The following is a 17,703-nucleotide window of genomic DNA, read 5'->3' as shown; positions in this document are numbered from 1 at the left end:
AGAACTGCTCTACAGCTGAGCCACAATCCCAGCCCCTAGAACCACACTTCTTGTATTAGTGTATCTATAAATTGCTCATCTTTTTGTTACATACTGCCATATAGAATTTTACTTTTTAATATTTTTTTAAAAAAGCTTAGGCAAATTATTAAATATATGTATAATTGGAGTAAATAAATACTGCCGGGCTGGGGATGTGGCTCAAGCAGTAGCGCGCTCGCCTGTCATGCATGCAGCCCGGGTTCGATCCTCAGCACCACATACAAACAAAGATGTTGTATCCGCCGATAACTAAAAAAATAAATATTAAAATTCTGTCTCTCTCAAAAAATAAAAAATAAAAATAAATACTGCCATTTCCTCTAAAAAATGTGCCTGTTGGTGCAAAAAAAAATTACTTTTCCAATTGAATTGCCATTATAAAATGTCATATTGGGCAAGATGCAATGGCATATGTCTGTAATCCCAGCAATTTGGGATTGAACTTGCAGGAGGATTGCAAGTTCAAGGTCAGCCTGGGCAATTTAGCAAGACTTTAAGCAACTTAGCAAGACCCTGTCTCAAATAAAAAAGACCTTTGGGATGTAGCTCAATGGTAAAGCACCCCTGGGTTCAATACCCAGTACTAAAAAAATGTCATATTAGAGAGAGTGAGTAGAAAGGGATTGCTGATAAATTACTGTTTTTCTATGAAAATTCTGTTCTCAGTAAGGTAGTTTCCAATAACAATACCTCTTAGAAGAATTCTACAATTTTAAAATGGGAAGGCATATTATCAATTCTCTAGTCTAACTCTTTCATCTGACAGAATAAACTAAAGCCCTAGAGTTTAAATGAAATATTGAAGGTCAGATAATTTGTTTGCAAGATAACAATGTTTTCTTCTTGTTCAGAACTTTATTTTGTTTTACTCTGATTATTTATTATTTATTTAAAAAAATTTATAGTACTGAGGATTGAACCCAGAGATACTCTACCACATACTACTTCCCCAGCCCCTTTTTATTTTGAGACGGAGTCTTGCTAAATTGCTGAGGCTGGCCTTGAATTTATAATCCTCATGCCTTAGCCTCCCAAGGCCCTGAGATTATAGGTGTGCGTCACCATACTTGGCATTATTATTTTTTAAGAGGTGGGAGTCTTACTTTGTTGCTCAGGCTGGCCCTGAACTCTTGGGCTCAAGCAATTCTCTTGCCTCAGCCTCCAGAACAGCTGAGATTATTGGAGTCACACACAACTTTGTCCAGGATTTAAAATGCAAGTTTTCCATTTTAATTGTAACATACAGTGTTTCAATTTTATTTCTTTTAAAAACACAGCAATTGAACACAATATTATTACAAAAACTATTAATATTTCTCCTTTATTTTTAAGATAGAAAGGAAAATCAAATGTAGAACAATTATGTTGGACTTTTCAAAGAATAGACACTACAGATTGGGGAACCAATTCTATCTTAATGCCAAAATGAGTAAATGAGCTTACTCAATCCTAATTGAACAGGGAAATATGTTGACAGTTTCCTTTTTTTATTTTCCCTCAAAAAAGGAACATTCAACAATCAAAAACAAAACCACTCACTTTGGGGTAAGAGACTTTTCCTAAATAAGGTAAGTACAGCCATTTTGTTTCAATAATTTATAATCAGGAATAAAGAATAAAAACTTTCTATCCATTTCAATTTTTAATTAAAAAACTAGGGGCTCAGATGGCATGAGATAGGGAAGAAATAATAAATCTTAAAAACTCAAATGACAAATTTCTTCTGGCCAGAGAGTGAAGACAAGGGAAACCACACAACCCCAGATTGTGAAATCTGTAAAAACACTGATTAGACAGGCAACTTGAACTTGCTCTTGAACTTAAAAGGGAACGCCTGTTTGTGGTGAAAGGAAAGAAGGTATTTCAGCTTCATGTGCAGTAGCATTTAGACCTAAGGAAAGGCTACCCAGATGGATTTTTGAGCAGTTTTCCACTTTAATGAGTCTACATTTCAACTTTCTGTATTCTCACCACGCTCTCTCTACAGCTCAAACGCATACAGCATCTGCCAGCCATGCCCATGAATTCCTGATGTCCCAGTGAGTGCCTCTGCCTCTGCCTCTGCCTTTGCCTCACAAAGCCCCTTGTTTGCCAGGGGTTAACCATGTCCGGAAGGCTCTGGAAGAAGTCTGCTGGGCAGCAGGGCTGCTGTTGTTGATAAGAGGCCTCTTGTTGGACTGGAGACAGGAGCTGTGGGAAACCAGAAACAAAAAGGCTCAGATGGGAACAGCAGCAAAGGTCTCAACCACTGGTCAGACCAGGAAAAGGATTTGGAGTTCCTCCCTCCTCCCTGCCAGATTCCACAGCTGGGAAAAATGGACACCCCCCCCACAAACCCCACCCCAAGTAAATCCATTTGTTACCTTATCATCAAGTAAGAACGAGTCATCAATGAATTAATTAATACAATTATGCCAGTATGGTTGTAAACTACTCTGCTGGCACATAGAATCGTTTTACCTTTAATTGCCTGGATAAAACGTACAACTTGGCTGCGCACCTAACTTGAAGAGGAAATTAGGAAAGGATAGTTCCTCCCTGCCATTCACGTCACTCCAGCCCATCCTATTTTAAAATCCTGTGCATTCTGGGTTTATTTTTAATTTCAAAAAACACATTTTAAATTAGGCTCTAAAGAAAGAAGCTTGTGTTTCTTATTCTTTTCAGAGCAGTCCAAGAAATGCTATATCCGTGCATCTGAGAAATAAATAGGAAAACAAGCTCTCTTTTCATTTCATTTTTGAATCAATACCCAAAATAATGACCAGAAGCAAAAATCCACCGGTGCGTCAGCAAGAAGGATGCTCGGCCCTTCAGCTCCATTCTTCCCCTCTGAGCTGTTCTCCCGCAGGCTCTCGGCAGCAAATCCGGCCACTAGAGCAGATAGATAATGTAGGACAGAATGACCAAGCCTATGATGGCAAAGAACATCAGGATGAAAATATCCAGCATTGTGCAGTCCTAGGCCAAAAAGGCCTCTAGGTTCTGTGAAACGTGAGCTGGGAGCGCCAAGGTTGCGATCCGTGCAGAGAAATGGCTCCTCTTCCCTTGTTCCTGTCCCTTCCCCCCTCCTGGGAACCTGAGACTAAGGGATGCTGTGGCTCCATCAGCAGTTTACACCCCCCCCCCACACACACACACACCACAGTCAACCAATCACAAAGCCCGGGGGGGGGGTGTGACCAGGGAACTGCTAGAATTAGACCAGGCAGAACCGAAGAGGCTCACTTTCTTCCCAGGAACCCAGACCCACTTTGTACAGAAATGCTAACTGCATTTAGATACATGGTATCTCTATGGAGTTTACCTGCTGGGGAGCCTGGAGGGGATAGGAACTTTCTCCAGATCACCTGAGAATGGATTCTCCTGCTTCATTTTTTCCTCTCATATTTCTGGCAAATTATCTCAGAAAAATAATGGCTAGCAATGGGTGGTCCACTGATAAGTTCAGAAGGTCACCACAATGTGGATGGGACATGGACAATGGTCTCATGTGAGTCTCAGATGGCATCCCTAGGGATGGAGCTAGCTTCTGAGTCCTACACTGTGGCAGATACTGCACTGCAAGGTGTAATTTCAACCTGCTTCAAGTCTTTTATGCACGGCTGGGAGCTTCCCTGATGTTGAATAGTCTAATAGCAGCAGGAGTGAGACTCACACCAGGCTCACAGACTACAGAGTCCACACTCTCCTCTCCAGACTGGTTGCTACTGGTTTGGGCAGTCCTTGGACCCTGACTGCTCATCCCCATTTGTGGTGCATTTTATTCACATGGCTCCATTTACAGGATGAACACGGGTCTCTCCATCTATCCCTTCACTCCTGTGCCATTGTCACCGCTTTGTTTTCTCTTCAAAGCTCAACATGGTGTTATCCACAGAGAGGACACTGAAAAATTCTCAGGCTTATCCCTACGTAATAAGTGTCTAGAAAAGCAAATTCAAGTCATTTCTTCTGAAGGAAAAAGGATTAATGTATTATTATTGTTGTTGTTATTGTTTATTTTGGTACTGGAGATTGATCTCAGGAGTATTCGACCACTGAACCACATCCCCATCCCTAGTTTGTGTTTTATTTAGAAACAGGGTCTCATTGAGTTGCTCAGCACCTTGCTTTTGCTGAGGCTGGCTTTAAACTCACGATCTTCCTGTCTCAGACAGTTATGACTTTTGTTGCTTTATGCCTTTTTATAACTTGATTTTCTATTAAAGTGTCCCTGGGATATCTCTGAGGCCTACTCTCCAATTTTTCAAAAGTTTGGGGGTTAAGACATTGGTAACCCCCCTCAGGAACTTAGGCTGCTTCCAAAAGGGGGTCTATTCCCATCTGGGGATGGATCTAGAAACTCCTCCTTGGAGGAGTTTGGCCCATTCCCAGGAGGCAGAGCACAGAGCCTCTGTGAGGATGAAAACAGCACTGATGCCCTCCAAAGCCTACAGCCTCCTTCATTCACTCTGAAGGTAAAACCTCCGGGGGAAGAACCAGGGGAGGGGCACTGCAGCTCTGCAGAGGGATCCAGCCAACAAACTAGACTTCCCAACTCATTTCCTCCTACTGGGAACGTATTAGGCAGCTACTTCATTTAGGGATGAGTATCAGTATTGCCTTTAATTGTAGCTCATGGGGCAGGGGCACAGTGTTCACCACCAGAGGCTGTGTGAGACCCAGCATCCCATCAAAGTAGCTACTTCCTTTACAGGCTCTAAGGAAGATCAAAGGAGAACATGCTAAAAATCACCTTCCTATGGCTCTGAGAAGAGGGCCTTGAGATGCTAGGCCACCTTAGTTTTATCCTAAGTCTTGTACCACCATGGGACAACCTCTGTCATTTTACTCTTCAAACCATGCTGAGGTCTCACCACCTCGTAGAACTAGAACTGCTCCAGGGCTCATTTGTTAGTTCAGTATTTGTTGAGCAGCTCCATGCAGGACCCTGGACTGGTACCAGGGATTGAAAGATGAATTTGACCCATTATCTGCCCGGAGGGGCACTGGCTGGTGGGGAGACAGTCATCACTAAGGAAGCTGGACAGTATAAGGAGGAAACCAAGAGCTCAGGCAGTGTCACCACCACCTCGTCAGGTAGAGAGGGATGAGTGGAAAAGCCAGGAGTAGGCTGGGAAGAAGGAAATGCTCCACAGCAGGAAGCAGATGCCAGAGCCTGGGTGCCCAGAGCAAACTGCCCCTTGGCTTCCAGATAGTCCTTCTCTCCCTACGGGCCAGCAGGAATCCCAGAGGGCACAGGGGCCAATGGCCCCAAGCTCATAGGACACACACACCAGCACCTCAGAGCCAAAGACGAAACCAAATCCGCAGGTAAAAATTATACTTTTATTTGAGTCACCAGGAGAAAGTTTCACTTGTGGTTCAAGTCAAATGTTCAGAATCACAACAGGCCAGAAAGATTTGATCCCAAGCACAAGCCCATGAGGGAGGGGACCAAATAGACCCAAAAGACAACAACCCCATATAAAAAGATGAGTGAGTGGTTTCACACACACGCACGCATACACACACATACAAACAGATGAAATGCTTGGACAGGCGAATTTCACAGGGTCACTTGTTTCTTTTTAAATACGGGTTTGTGGGGTGGTGTTTTGTTTTTTTCCAGCTATTAAAAAAAGGCCCAAAAGTGCATGTGTGAAGGGAAAAAGGCAGAAATGAAGCAATAAAGGAGTTTTCCCTGGAGGGATGGGGCGGGGGAGGCAGGAAGCACTGTTGGAAGAATCCACACTTCCCATGGTGGGCTTTTGGGCACGGTAGGATTGGTCCACAAAACTGATGTTCCCAGGTATTATCTTTCCTGGGTTAGACTGGCTACAAGACCTCTGTGAAGGTCAAAGATCAGGGGCTCAGCTCAGCCCTTGGGGTTCTGTGCTCTTCTGAGGGTGGAAGGTTCTGGGAAGGAACATAGGCTCTAGCTACTCTGGGTCCCCTCAGCACCAGTGTGAGAGTGCCTCCTCTCTCTGGGGGTGTGTGAGAAAGCATCCCCTATTTTTAGGACTTCAGATGGGAAGAATAGGAGCTGGCTTGCCTTGTTTTGGAAGTCCAGCTATGTGAAATAGGCTGCTGGCTCCTCTTGAGGGAGGTGGCACCCCCTCCCAACCACAGTCCCTGCAACAGGATGTGTCCCTGACCTCTGGTCCCCAGATCCACATTGTGCTTTGAAATCAAGAGAAAACAGAGTGGATCAGCACCATCCCCAAGGCTATTCCCCAATATTCTTCCTCTGTCCAGCTTGTCCCCAAATCGTCCAAGAGGACACTCCACCTGCCCTTACTTAAATGAGACAGAAAGGAAAAGGAACGGGTCAGGCAGGTGCTCCTTCCAGCTGCTTGTCAACCTCTGATCTGGACTACATGTTCCCAAATCAAATGTGAGCCACTGACAGGACACTCATGCAGACCTGATTGCTTAATAGGCTACCATCCTGGGGTCCTCGCCCTCACCTGCAGGGCTCAAGTGTGCAATGGGGCAAGATGCCACCTGAGGGGCTGGGGGTGTGGCTCAGTGGTAGAGCACTTGCCTAGCATTTAAGAAGCCCTGGGTTCCATCCCAGCCCTGGGGGAAAAAAAAAAGTCAGCTGCAGGGCCTGATCAGACTAAGGTTGACAATGTGGGGAGGGGGAGACACACAGGGAGGTGACAAGAAAACCCAGAGATGAATAAAGCCAGGGGAGAGGTATCCCGGCCCTCACCCAGAGAAGGAACTTTGATGTAGCACCGTCTTGCCCTTCCTCCTCCCAGAGCCTGTGCTTCCAGTTTTGGAGCCCTGGGACCCTCTGTTGCTTCCAGTAGACACAGGGGGAGGCTTGAGGGGAGACTGAGGCACCACAGTGAGTGACCAAGAACCTTCTGGTGCCCTACTCAGCAGTTCCAGGAACAGGGAGAGAAGAGGCCCACACCAAGTCTTCCCCTTTCTCAACCCAGCGGACAACAGGCCCAGCAACAGTCCCCAACTCCACAACCACCCCCACCGTTGCTCTTCACCCTGAAAAGGGGGCATGGAGTCTCCTCATTCAGATAGGAGGAAGGAGGGCTTCCACCCCAGAGAGAACCCAAAGAGCTTCTCTCCACCAGGGTCCTCCCTCTCACTGTCGGTTTAAGGAAAACATCAGGGGCAGAGGGCTCTGCCCCCTTTCTCTCTCTCTCACTCACACATACACACACGCACGCACGCACACACACACATACCTTGCACACAAGCCCAGACAACCAGCAGTCATACACCTGGTTCCTCCTGTCACCCTTACATTTTCCTGTTACAGTCATCTGCACACATGCTCGCTTGGGTCCCAGCAAGCCAAGCTGTGGAGACAGAGCTGGCTTTGCACAGCTCCAGGCCCACTTGGCACAGAGCAGGACAGGGGAGGCTATGGGGGCCCCAGACCTCTACCCACGAGGAGGGAAGAGCATGGCTAACCCAGAGCCCAGGGGAGGTCTCCACGCCCTCAGCACAGCTTCCAGCCTGGGAGGCAAAGGAGTCCCTGGAGAATGGGGGTGGAAGTGGGGTAAAAGGGAATGCCCTGCTCCCCTCCTTCCTGCGGCTGCCCCTAAAGCTAAGAAAGGCAAGAGCTTCACCCAAGCTGTGCTTCCTGGGGGCTCTTGGTCTGCCTGCCCCCCCAGGTGTGGGGGTCACAGTGCAGGGAGTACATGGGGAGGCAGAGGGGAGAGAGGGAGATCCCTTGGTGAGTTAGCAGCCCCCACATTGAGAGAGGGGTAAAGCCCCCATCCTGGTCCCACACACAGCGGAGCCCCACCCCACCCCACCCCAGGGATGTATAGAGTCCTGCCTGGGGGTCCTGGGCATGTGGGGCTCACCTGGCACTGGAATGTTTGGGTGTGTGAGAAGCTGGGCAGGGGGCATCCGAGGGGTCAGAGAGAGGGGAGGCTAAGCCGGGGGCCACAGAGGTCTCTGGTTCCAGCCCGCCCAGCCCGTGGGCCTTGCCCTCCCCCAGAGTGGCCATGCCTATTCCATCCAGAGAGAAACCAGGAAGTCAGACAAGGGGAAACCTGCCAGAGGAAGGAGCCCGCGAAAGTAGCAGAACAAGGCTTCAGTTGGCAAAAAAAAAAAAAAAAAAGCTGGAGGAGGGATGGGAATAAACAAGCCATTGCAGATCTTAAGAAACAGAGACACTGAAGGGTGGATGGGTCACGACCGGGGACGGATGCGATGTCATGGAATGCACTGAAGACTGGGTGGGGAGGGCACCGCGGGGCTCAGATGGCCTCCACGTAGTTGGCCGGCAGCATCCCCGTGTCGCCGGTGCGCTCCACGGTCCCATACATCCAGCCGTCGTCGATCTGCTGCACGTTGACGATGGTGTCCCCATCCTGGAAGGAGACCTCGTCCTCGTCGGCGGCGCTGTAGTCGTACACCGCACGGTACCGCTTCTGGGGGTGGGGGTGCACAGTCAGCGGGGCCCGGCCGGCCGGCGGGCTCTCGCCCGGTTTCTTTCTTTTTTGCTGGGACTAGAACCCAGGGCCTCGCAAATGCCCGGGAGCGCTCCACCCTGAGCTTGCTCCTGACAGCTGTACCTCCAAGTGACTCTCCAGGACTCCTGAGCACACCCAAGAAAGCAGTCACCCAAGAGATGGAGGACCTGGGCTGTGATCTGCCATCATTTTTCTTGTGTCCTACTTTCTGAAAGTTCCCCCCCACCCGCCTTTTTTTAAAAATTTTTTTAGGGGCTGGGGTTGTGGCTCAGCGACAGAGCGCTCATCTCCCACATGCGAGATCCTGGGTTCGATCCTCAGCACCACATAAAAAAAATAAATAAGTAAAATAAAGGTATTGTGTCCAACTACAACTAAAAAATAAATATTAAAAAAAAATTTTTTTTAACGTGGTGCTGAGGATCGAATCCGAGCCCCAGGCCAGTGCTCTAATGCTAAGCCACGACCCCAGCCCGAGTTCCTGTCCTTTATGGATGTACTTGGCACTGACTAAAGGCCAGGCACAGGGCAGGCTGGGGATACATTCACCCACCTCGCCTCCCCCACCAGGGATGCAGGAAGATCTCAAAGGCAAGATGTGGAGATTGTGTTTAAAATTTTGATCAAAAATAAAATAAAATGTGACGATGGCTATTCACTACTATTTGGATTATTATAAGCACCAATGGTTTCCTTTTGACGCCATGACTAGACTGGTTTTACTCCCAAGTTGGGGACAAAAACCTTTCCTTGAGGGAAAAATCTTGAGTGGTCATGAAATGTGTATCACGCTCCACCTTCCAAACCTCAGTCACAACCTGTGTAAACCCCATCATAGATGATCCCTGACGTGACATCTATTGGTGGTAGATGGCCATCTAAATTCCTTGGTTCTCACTGTACCCTGTCCAGGGGCTTCAAAAAACAAAGTTTGAAATCTATAACCCCGCAGGATTAGAGGCCACACCCCTCACAAAGTGAGGTGGACTCTTATCACTAACTCTACCTCTATCTCAGGCCAAAGTTGCTGCCATCTAAGATCATGTCTTGCAACTGCCTCCCAACTTGCCTCTCTGCTTCACCCTCAGTGCTCAACTGCTAACTTCCCATACAGGCGCCACCACGATCTTTTAAGACCATTATGTCAGGCCAGGCCTGGTGGCAGGTGCCTATAGTCCCAGATCCTTGGGAGGCTGAGGCAGGAGGACTGCTTGAGTCCAGGAGTTTGTGGCCAGCAAGACCTTGTCTCAAAAAGTAAAAAAGGGTAGCTGGGGGTGGTGATGCACCTCTATAATCCCAGTGGCTTGGGAGGCTGAGGCAGGAGGATCGCAAGTTCAAAGTCAGCCTCAGCAATTTAGAAGACCCTATCTCAAAATAAAGGACTGGAGATGTGGCTCATAGGTTAAGTTCCCCTGGGTTCAACTCCTAGAACTAAAAGTAAAAAGGACAAGCAAACCCCGTCAGTCTGCACAGACTGCCAGTCACCAAGGCCCTCCTGTGGCCTACGAGTACCTCTAGGTCTGACCTCACCTACCCTCCTCCGTCTCTAGTCGCCTCAGCCCTCCTGATGGCCCTTGAAATGTGGTTGTGAAATGTGTATCAGGCTCCACCTTCCAAACGTCCTTGAACTTGGGAATTTTGCACTTGCTGTTCTCCCTGTGCCATTCACCCCTCCACTTTATTGAGGACTTTGCTCAAATGTCACTTTTTTATTTTTAGTTGTAGATGGACACAGTACCTTTATTTTGTTTATTTAGTTTTTTTATGTGGTGCTGGGGATCAAACCCAGTACCTCATGCATGCTAGGCAAGTGCTCAACCACTGAGCCACAACCCCAGCCCTCAAATGTCACATCTTGACCCTGCTGCTCCCTGTCCCTTACCCAGCTGTCTATCTTCATAGCATATGCCAGACAGTGATCTGGCCTGACATTATTTACCTACTGAGTGATTGCTTTCTTGCTGGAATATAAGCTCCTAGAGGGTGGGAAGGTGGTGGAATCACTCATGTCCTGTATCTGAAGGACTGGTTGGTCATCTGAAACCTTATCCTTCAGATGACCTCTAACCCAATCCCCATGGCAATAACACATCCTTGCGTATGTCCAGGACAAGAGGCTCCTGGAAGTCACTTGTCTCAGGCTATTTTATTTCTCGGCGTATCTGTCTTTCTCACTTATAATCTGCTTTGAATTCCCAGGCACTCAGAGCACGGGGTCACTCAGAGGTGGACCACAGGTGTGCTATGCAGCAGGACTTACAGGTGAGCCTCGTCCTCTCTAAGGACTGGTTAGCGGGGCCTGCCCACCTTTCTACCTGTGCTTATTTGTTTATTCAGCAAAAAGGATGAGCTCTGCTCTGGGCCTGACTCAGAATAAGTGGACCAAAGGACACTCCCTGCCTACATGGGAACACAGAGAACTTACTAAACAGAGAACTCTTAAATTTGGAAAAAGTGCTCTGAAGGAAACCAGTGGGGCATACAATGTCATGGAGACCCACCTGTCATGGGATGGTGTGACAGAGCCCTTAGAGCCCGGGATCAGCTGAGCAGAAGGACATGGAGGGATCAACCCATGAGAAGCAGGGCCCAGGTCTGGAAGGCCCCAAGCAGAAAGGTGCTTTGTGTGCACCCACAGAGCCGGAGCAGGGAAATGGCCAGGACAAGAGGAGTGACTTGGCTGACACACTAGGGCCAGGACCCAGGGCCCCAATCAGTCAGACCTGGCCCCATCCACCGCACTTCCTCTCAGTAAGGCTGAGACCCCTGCTTCCTACACAGGGTCAGGTCAGGAGAAGCCATGGCCTATGTCCAGGAGGCCTTCCCAGGGGCGCCAGTCCCTCTGGGGGTCTGTCCACCTAGTCAGGGCTACTCACCCCGCCCCCGCCTGGGGCGCTGCGCTGTATGGAGACTGGGGCTGCAGGCTCCTTGTAGCCACCGTAGGCTGGGGTGGCCTGCTGCTGCTGGGGCTGCTGGTAGACTGGAAGGTGGGAGAGAGGACTCAGAAAGTGATCTGCGAGACCCAGCCCTTCCCAGGTCCCCTCGTGGGGCCAATGTCACCGCCCCATCCCCAACCCCACTCGCCCCCACCCCTCAGCTGCTCTGCCTGTGGAGGGATTCCCCAGCAGGGTCTGTGTGTCCTCTCAAGCTGGGGGCTGCCCTCCTGATCCCCGGCCCAGCTCAGGCCTGACCCCAGCGCCATGGGTGGGACCTGGGGTTTGTGCCTGTGTGTGCGCAAATGGCTCTCCTTCAGCCCCCTCCTGGCTCTTGGGCCTGGCTGCACAGGCCCCCACCCACCAGGGGCGCTGGTCGGGACGTGGTGAGGTGGCTGCTGCTGCTCCTGAGGCCGCCGGTAGCTGCTGCTGTCCTGGGCGTCCCTGCGCTCTGGCTCCAGGCCCTCACCCCCACTGGGGCCCATGCGGCTCTTCTCAAACTCCTCATGGTACTTTATCTGCAAGGGGCAGAGGCACCAGGTGAGCGCTCCTGCAGCAGGGAGCTAGCCAGGATCCTGCTGCCACAGACCCTGAGAGGAGAGTGGAGCGCAGGCATGAGCCAGTGGTCCCAGTTGTTTGGGAGACTAAAGCAGCAGGATCACCTGAGCCCAGGAGTTCAAGGCCAGCCTGGGCAACATAGTGAGATCCCATCTCAACAAAGATCCTGGGCTGGGAGGCTCCCTGAGGACTCCAGGCAGGCAGAGCACATCTCCATGCATTTGGACACACCTGTAAAATGGGTCACTGGTGTCTAGCTTAGAAGCTGGAGATGTAAGAACAGGGCCGTGGAAGTGACAGCATCAGATGAATGTGAACGGTTATTTGTATGTGCCTGGGGCAGGGACTAGGCCTTCCCTGCTTCCATCCTGGTCAACAATAGCAGCCAACTCTGTTTATTGAGCTCTTACTATGTGCCAGGCACTGTGCTAGGTATTCTGTGTCACAGGCTACTCTTCATCTGATCAACACCTCACAGGAGTCTGTTGATCCCTTCCCGCCAAAAGGCTTCAATAGGAGACTGCTGCTGTTCACGTGGTTTTATTTCACTCCTTTATTTAGTTGTACTGGGGATCAAACCCAGGGCCTCCACACTCTAGGTAATTGCTCAGCCATGATCTCCAGCTTCACACAGACTTTTTTTTTTAAACACAATCCTCTCAAACTATGTGCATTTTATCAATGACACAAAAATAATTTTTCAATATGGAAAGTGCAGTGTAAAACACACCCAAAACACGAACGGCAAAAGCAGGAGATGTAGAAGCAGCAGACCCAGGAGCGCTCGGGTTTTCTGGCCCCTCATGAGACACTCACCCACTCTGGAGACCCCGAGGGGAGAAGCTCGACCAAGGGGAGGTGCCGAGACCCAGACTTTGAGTGCTCTGTGAGAGCTGGGCTGGCCTCAGGGTGGGGAGAAAGTGGGACAGAGAGTGACAGGTCGAACAGCCCACCCCCACTCCCCAGGGGAAACTCAGAAAGCAGGGAAAGCAGGACAGAGGGACAGCCAGAGAGAGGCACAAGCCCTGTCCCAGGGAGTCCTGGGCCCCAAATTCCCTGCAGGCCTTGGGCACCTGACTGGAGGCTGGCCCTCACTTCCTGCTCACCAGGACCCTGTCCTGCCTCTTCCTGTTCCTGGGAATGGTGGGAGTGGGGGAACAGGGCAAAGAGTCAGGCAAAGCCTGTTTCCTGGAGCAGAAGGGAAGGGCCCGAGGTCCTGGGCCCTGAGTGTCCTGTCCAGGCCTGCCCCATGCTGACGCAGTCCAGGGCCCCCTTTGGCCAGGCTTTCTCTGCTGGCTCCTCTCGCCTTTGGCATTAGTTGAGTCTAGGGCAAGAGCTGACACTTGGAAGGGCAGACCCCAGAGCCAGGGCCCGCTGGAGACCCCTGGGCCACTTCTACTGGCTAAAGAAGTGTCACCTACTGCAAGCTGCGCCAGGAATGCGTGCGGGAGGCAGAAAGCAGCTCATTTAGGAGTTTGGGTCAGAACCAGCCCTTCCTTTCCCTGTCCCCTCCCTTCATGGCAAAGGAGGGAGCCACACCCAATCGGCAAAGCAAGCCAAGCCCTGCCCAATGCAGACGCCACCTGTTCCCATCCATACCAACAACCTGCACGTCTGCAAGCTCTTCAGAGTTCACAAAAGCTCTTTGTACATTACCTTCCCTGACCCTGACAATGATCACCCTAAAAAATAAGCTGGACACAGATACTTAAGTTTCCATTTTACAGGAGAGGAAAATGAGGCTCAGAGATACATGACTTCCAGAGATGGTGACACGGGGACAAAATCCTAGGCAGGCAGACTCTTCCCTGGTAACAGGCACAGGAGCAGGGTAACCACATACTGCCTGCCTCTAGTTCCAGCTCCTGTCTATTTAGCAAGATCCTGTTTCAAAATAAAAAAGGCTGAGGACATAGTTCCATGTCACAGCACCCTGGGTTCATCCCCCATTTAAAAAAAAAAAAAGAAAGAAAGAAAAGAAAACAGAATACCCCTTTTCATTTTCAAAAGGGGTGATAATCATAGGGCCACTCTAACTTGGAGGGGACTCCAGGCGTGCAGATCAGGAGAGATAGTGCAGAGGAAGCCTCTTCCTCCACCTCCCTCCACAGCAAATGAGGAACCTGTGTCCTTGCTTTGCTGGCCACCGGATGGGTGTTAAGCGCATCCAAGCACCACAAGGTGAGAGCACATTCCCGAGGCGTGGACCCTCCAGAGTCGTCCAGGGGGCTGGCAGATCGCTGCTCCCAGCTCAGCACATTCCTGATTTTCTTAGAGACCTGACTGAGGGTCGCCAGAGCCCAGGACCACCAGCAGAGCCCCGGGGCAAGCTGTCCTGGGCCCCCCTGGAGGAGGCCAGCTCCAACTGTGCTGGGAGGCCCAAGTGCACATGGTGCTGAGCCCTGGGCCCCTGCTGGCCAGGACTTCAGGGAGACTAGGTAGGGTCCCCTCCAAAGCCCTGCCAGCTGATGTTCCGTTTTCTGAAGCCCCTGCTTCCTGACTGTGGTGGAAAGACCGAGAGCGTGACTCCCTACACGTTCCTCCCCACATGATTCTTCACCACAGCTGAGGAGGGAGCACAGCGGCTCTGAGCGGAATAACCAACTCACCAGCCAAGGTCTCTCTTTAAAAATAACAATGCCTCTCACCAGCTGAGGTCCTGTTTTGTGCCCTTATAGGCACCACTCCCTTCCCTTCCTCAGCCAGACCAAGAAGAATATATCATTATCACCCCCATTTACAGATGGGGAAACCAAGGCTGAAGAGGACGGTGAAGTCAGCCTCCAGCTCGGACTTGAGAGTCTTAGTTCTCAAGCACCACCCCGTTACAGACACAGCATTTTACTTTTAAAACACATAAACCTGGGGTTGGGGATGTGGCTCAAGCGGTAGCGCGCTTGCCTGGCTTGCGTGCGGCCCGGGTTCGATCCTCAGCACCACATACCAAAGATGTTGTGTCCGCCGAGAACTAAAAAATAAATATTAAAAATTCTCTCTCTCTCTCTCTCTTTGAAAGAAAAAAAAAACACATAAACCTGGACTCAACTTCATCAGTAGTCAGGGAAATGCAAGTTCAAATATTGCAAGACACACTCAAAACGACTAAAATGGAAAAGCCTGAGGATATGGGACAGGAAAACTCAACACTGCTTGGGGGAAAAAGGTAACTCAGCACAACCACCTGGAAAATAGCTCAGCATCACATGGAAAGCTGAAGGGACATACACTCTGAGACCTAGCAATCTCACTCCACAGAAGCACCAGAAGAGAGGATGTCCAGTATGATCACCCAATGGAATACTATGCAGCAACAAAAAAGCGATGAACTAGGACTACATGCAAACATGTAGATGAAACTTCAAACCCAGTGTTGTGCAAAAGAACCAAGATATACCCATAGCACACACATACCATACTGTATGTTCAAAATTAGAAAAGCCAGGGCTGGGGATGTGGCTCAAGCGGTAGCGCGCTCGCCTGGCATGTGTGCGACCCGGGTTCGATCCTCAGCACCACATGCCAACAAAGATGTTGTGTCCGCCGAGAACTAAAAAATAAATATTAAAAATTCTTTCTCTCTCTCTCTCTCTCTCCTCTCTCACTCTCTCTTTAAAAAAAAAAAAAATCCTTCTCTGTTAACATACTTAACAGAGAAGCTTGTTTTAAAAAAAAAAAAAAAAATTAGAAAAGCCAGGGCTGGGGTTGTAGCTCAGTGGTAGAGTGCTTGCCTCTCAGGTGTGAGGCACTGGGTTTGATCCTCAGCACCACATAAAAAATAAACAAAATAAAGATATAAAAAAAAAATAGGAAAAGCCAAATAACAGTATGTAAACATATGCATATACTATAGTTATACATCAAAAACTATAGAGAAAAAGAAAGTATATTAAAATCAAATTAACAGGCTGGGGAACTAGCTCAGTTGGTAGAGTGTTTGCCTCATATGCACAAAGCCCTGGGTTCAATCCTCAGCAACACACACACACACAATCAAATTAGCAAGGCATGGTGATGCATGTCTGTAATCCCAGCAGCTCAGGAGGCTGAGGCAGGAGGATCTCAGCAATAGAGAGACACTATGCAATTCAGTGAGACCCTGTCTCTAAATAATAATACAAAATAGTGCTGAAGATGTGACTCAGTGGGCAAATGCCCCTGAGTCCAATCCCTGGTACCCACCCCCCACCAAAAATTCAAATTAGAGGATTACCCAGCAAGCCTGCTCTGAACCATTTGACTCTGGGAATGAAACTTGACTACTGATTAGCCAAACTCTGAAGACTGACACTAACTTACTGAACACAAAATGCTAATTCTTTTTTGGCTAACAGAAATGCAGAGAAATCTGCCTGTAGCCAAGATAACTTCAAAGTTGATGGTTTTATTGTCCTGTCGGACATTGACCAGGTGCAGCTCGAGATACACTCTCCAGCCCCTTGCCATCTGCCACCTGTGTTGTCCACCCAGAATCTCCAGCTAGTTAATATTTAACTAGGCTGAGGCAGATGCTAGCTACACTCTGGTCCTTAACACTCTAAAATTATTTGGGCAGAGGCCTGGAAATGGAATGTTCTGTTTCTTGGTTTGCATCAGAAGAAAGCAGGTGTTTGGGGGCTGGAGTTATAGCTCAGGGGTAGGAGGCCTGCCTAGCAGGCATGAGGCCCTGGGTTCAATTCTCAGCATGTGTGTATGTGTGCGTGCACGTGAACACGCACACATTTACTTACATACACATTTTTTATATGTATTTACTTACATACACAGTAAGTATTGTGTTGCTATGCTGTTATAGTTTTAAAAAAGAGAAACTGAAAGTAACCAAAGTATATACAGAGAATCAATATGCAAGTAAACATGTCAGTGAATAAAAGCAGAGGCTTCCATAAGGGGCTCCAGTAACAAGTTTCTGGGGGTTTTAGGTGCAGTAAGCCCATGGAGCTCAGGCCACTGCAATGCTCAGCCCACACCGACAGCACTGGGCCGGCCTTCTTAGCCCTCTAGATTCCTTTAATGAGGACAGAATTACCGCAGATGCATCACTTACTGGCATCTCTCCTGGTAACAGGGCTGAGGTTACAGCTCAATGGTAGAGCTCTCACTTTGCATGCACAAGGCCCTGGGTTCCATCCCCAGCACCCACCAAAAAAAAAAAAAACAACAAAAACCCTCATACCTTCTTAGCATTAGATAATGGCCAATTTCAGCCAAACTCTGCTCTACTTTCCTTCTTTAGTATAAAAAGCAGACAAGTTGGCCTTTGAAGTATTATTATCAACATTTGTCCTTGTCCTCACAATCAGCTTTCAAGGTAGGGCCAATTATTCCAGCATTAACAGATGAGGAAACTGAGCAACCCGCCCAGTGGTGGAATGGCAAAAGCAGGATTCCAGCCCTTGGGTTCTCCCTCCCCAGTACCTTGCCTTTTTTTTTTTTTTGTGTGTGTGTGTGTGTGTGTGTGTGTGTGTGTGTGTGTGTTTTTGTACCAGGGATTGAACTCAGGGGCACTCAACCACTGAGCCACATCCCCAGCCCTGTTTTGTATATTTTATTTAGAGACAGGGTCTCACTGAGTTGCTTAGCATCTCACCATTGCTGAGGCTAGCTTTGAACTCATGATCCTCCTGTCTCAGCCTCCCTGAGCTGCTGGGATGACAGGCAGGAGCCACCAAGCCTGGCGCCTCTTTGTGGTTCTAAGGACAAATGCACACAGCCAAAGCAATAATTCCCCAGAC

The 17,703-nt window shown here is 49.0% G+C and overlaps 1 protein-coding gene across 2 annotated transcripts in view; it reads right to left on the bottom strand.

Moving 5' to 3' along the window:
• Nucleotides 1-5,360: 5,360 nt before the first annotated feature.
• Nucleotides 5,361-17,703, bottom strand: part of Lasp1 (LIM and SH3 protein 1) — a 39,604-nt gene continuing 27,261 nt past the window's right edge. The window contains exons 5-7 of one of the 2 annotated variants that reach the window (XM_026387062.2): nt 11,778-11,931; nt 11,357-11,460; nt 8,177-8,438 (exon numbers count right to left, since the gene is read on the bottom strand). In XM_026387062.2, the coding sequence (XP_026242847.1) occupies nt 8,265-8,438; nt 11,357-11,460; nt 11,778-11,931 (432 nt within the window). In that variant the 3' untranslated portion in view covers nt 8,177-8,264. Of the gene's footprint in view, nt 8,439-11,356; nt 11,461-11,777; nt 11,932-17,703 lie in introns of both variants that reach the window. The other variant, XM_026387063.2, reaches the window with a different exon arrangement.

This window comes from Urocitellus parryii, chromosome 7 (genome assembly GCF_045843805.1).
Source record: "Urocitellus parryii isolate mUroPar1 chromosome 7, mUroPar1.hap1, whole genome shotgun sequence".
NCBI lineage: Eukaryota > Metazoa > Chordata > Mammalia > Rodentia > Sciuridae > Urocitellus > Urocitellus parryii.
Note: the sequence above shows the minus strand (reverse complement) of the source record. Positions and strands in the feature narration are given on the sequence as shown.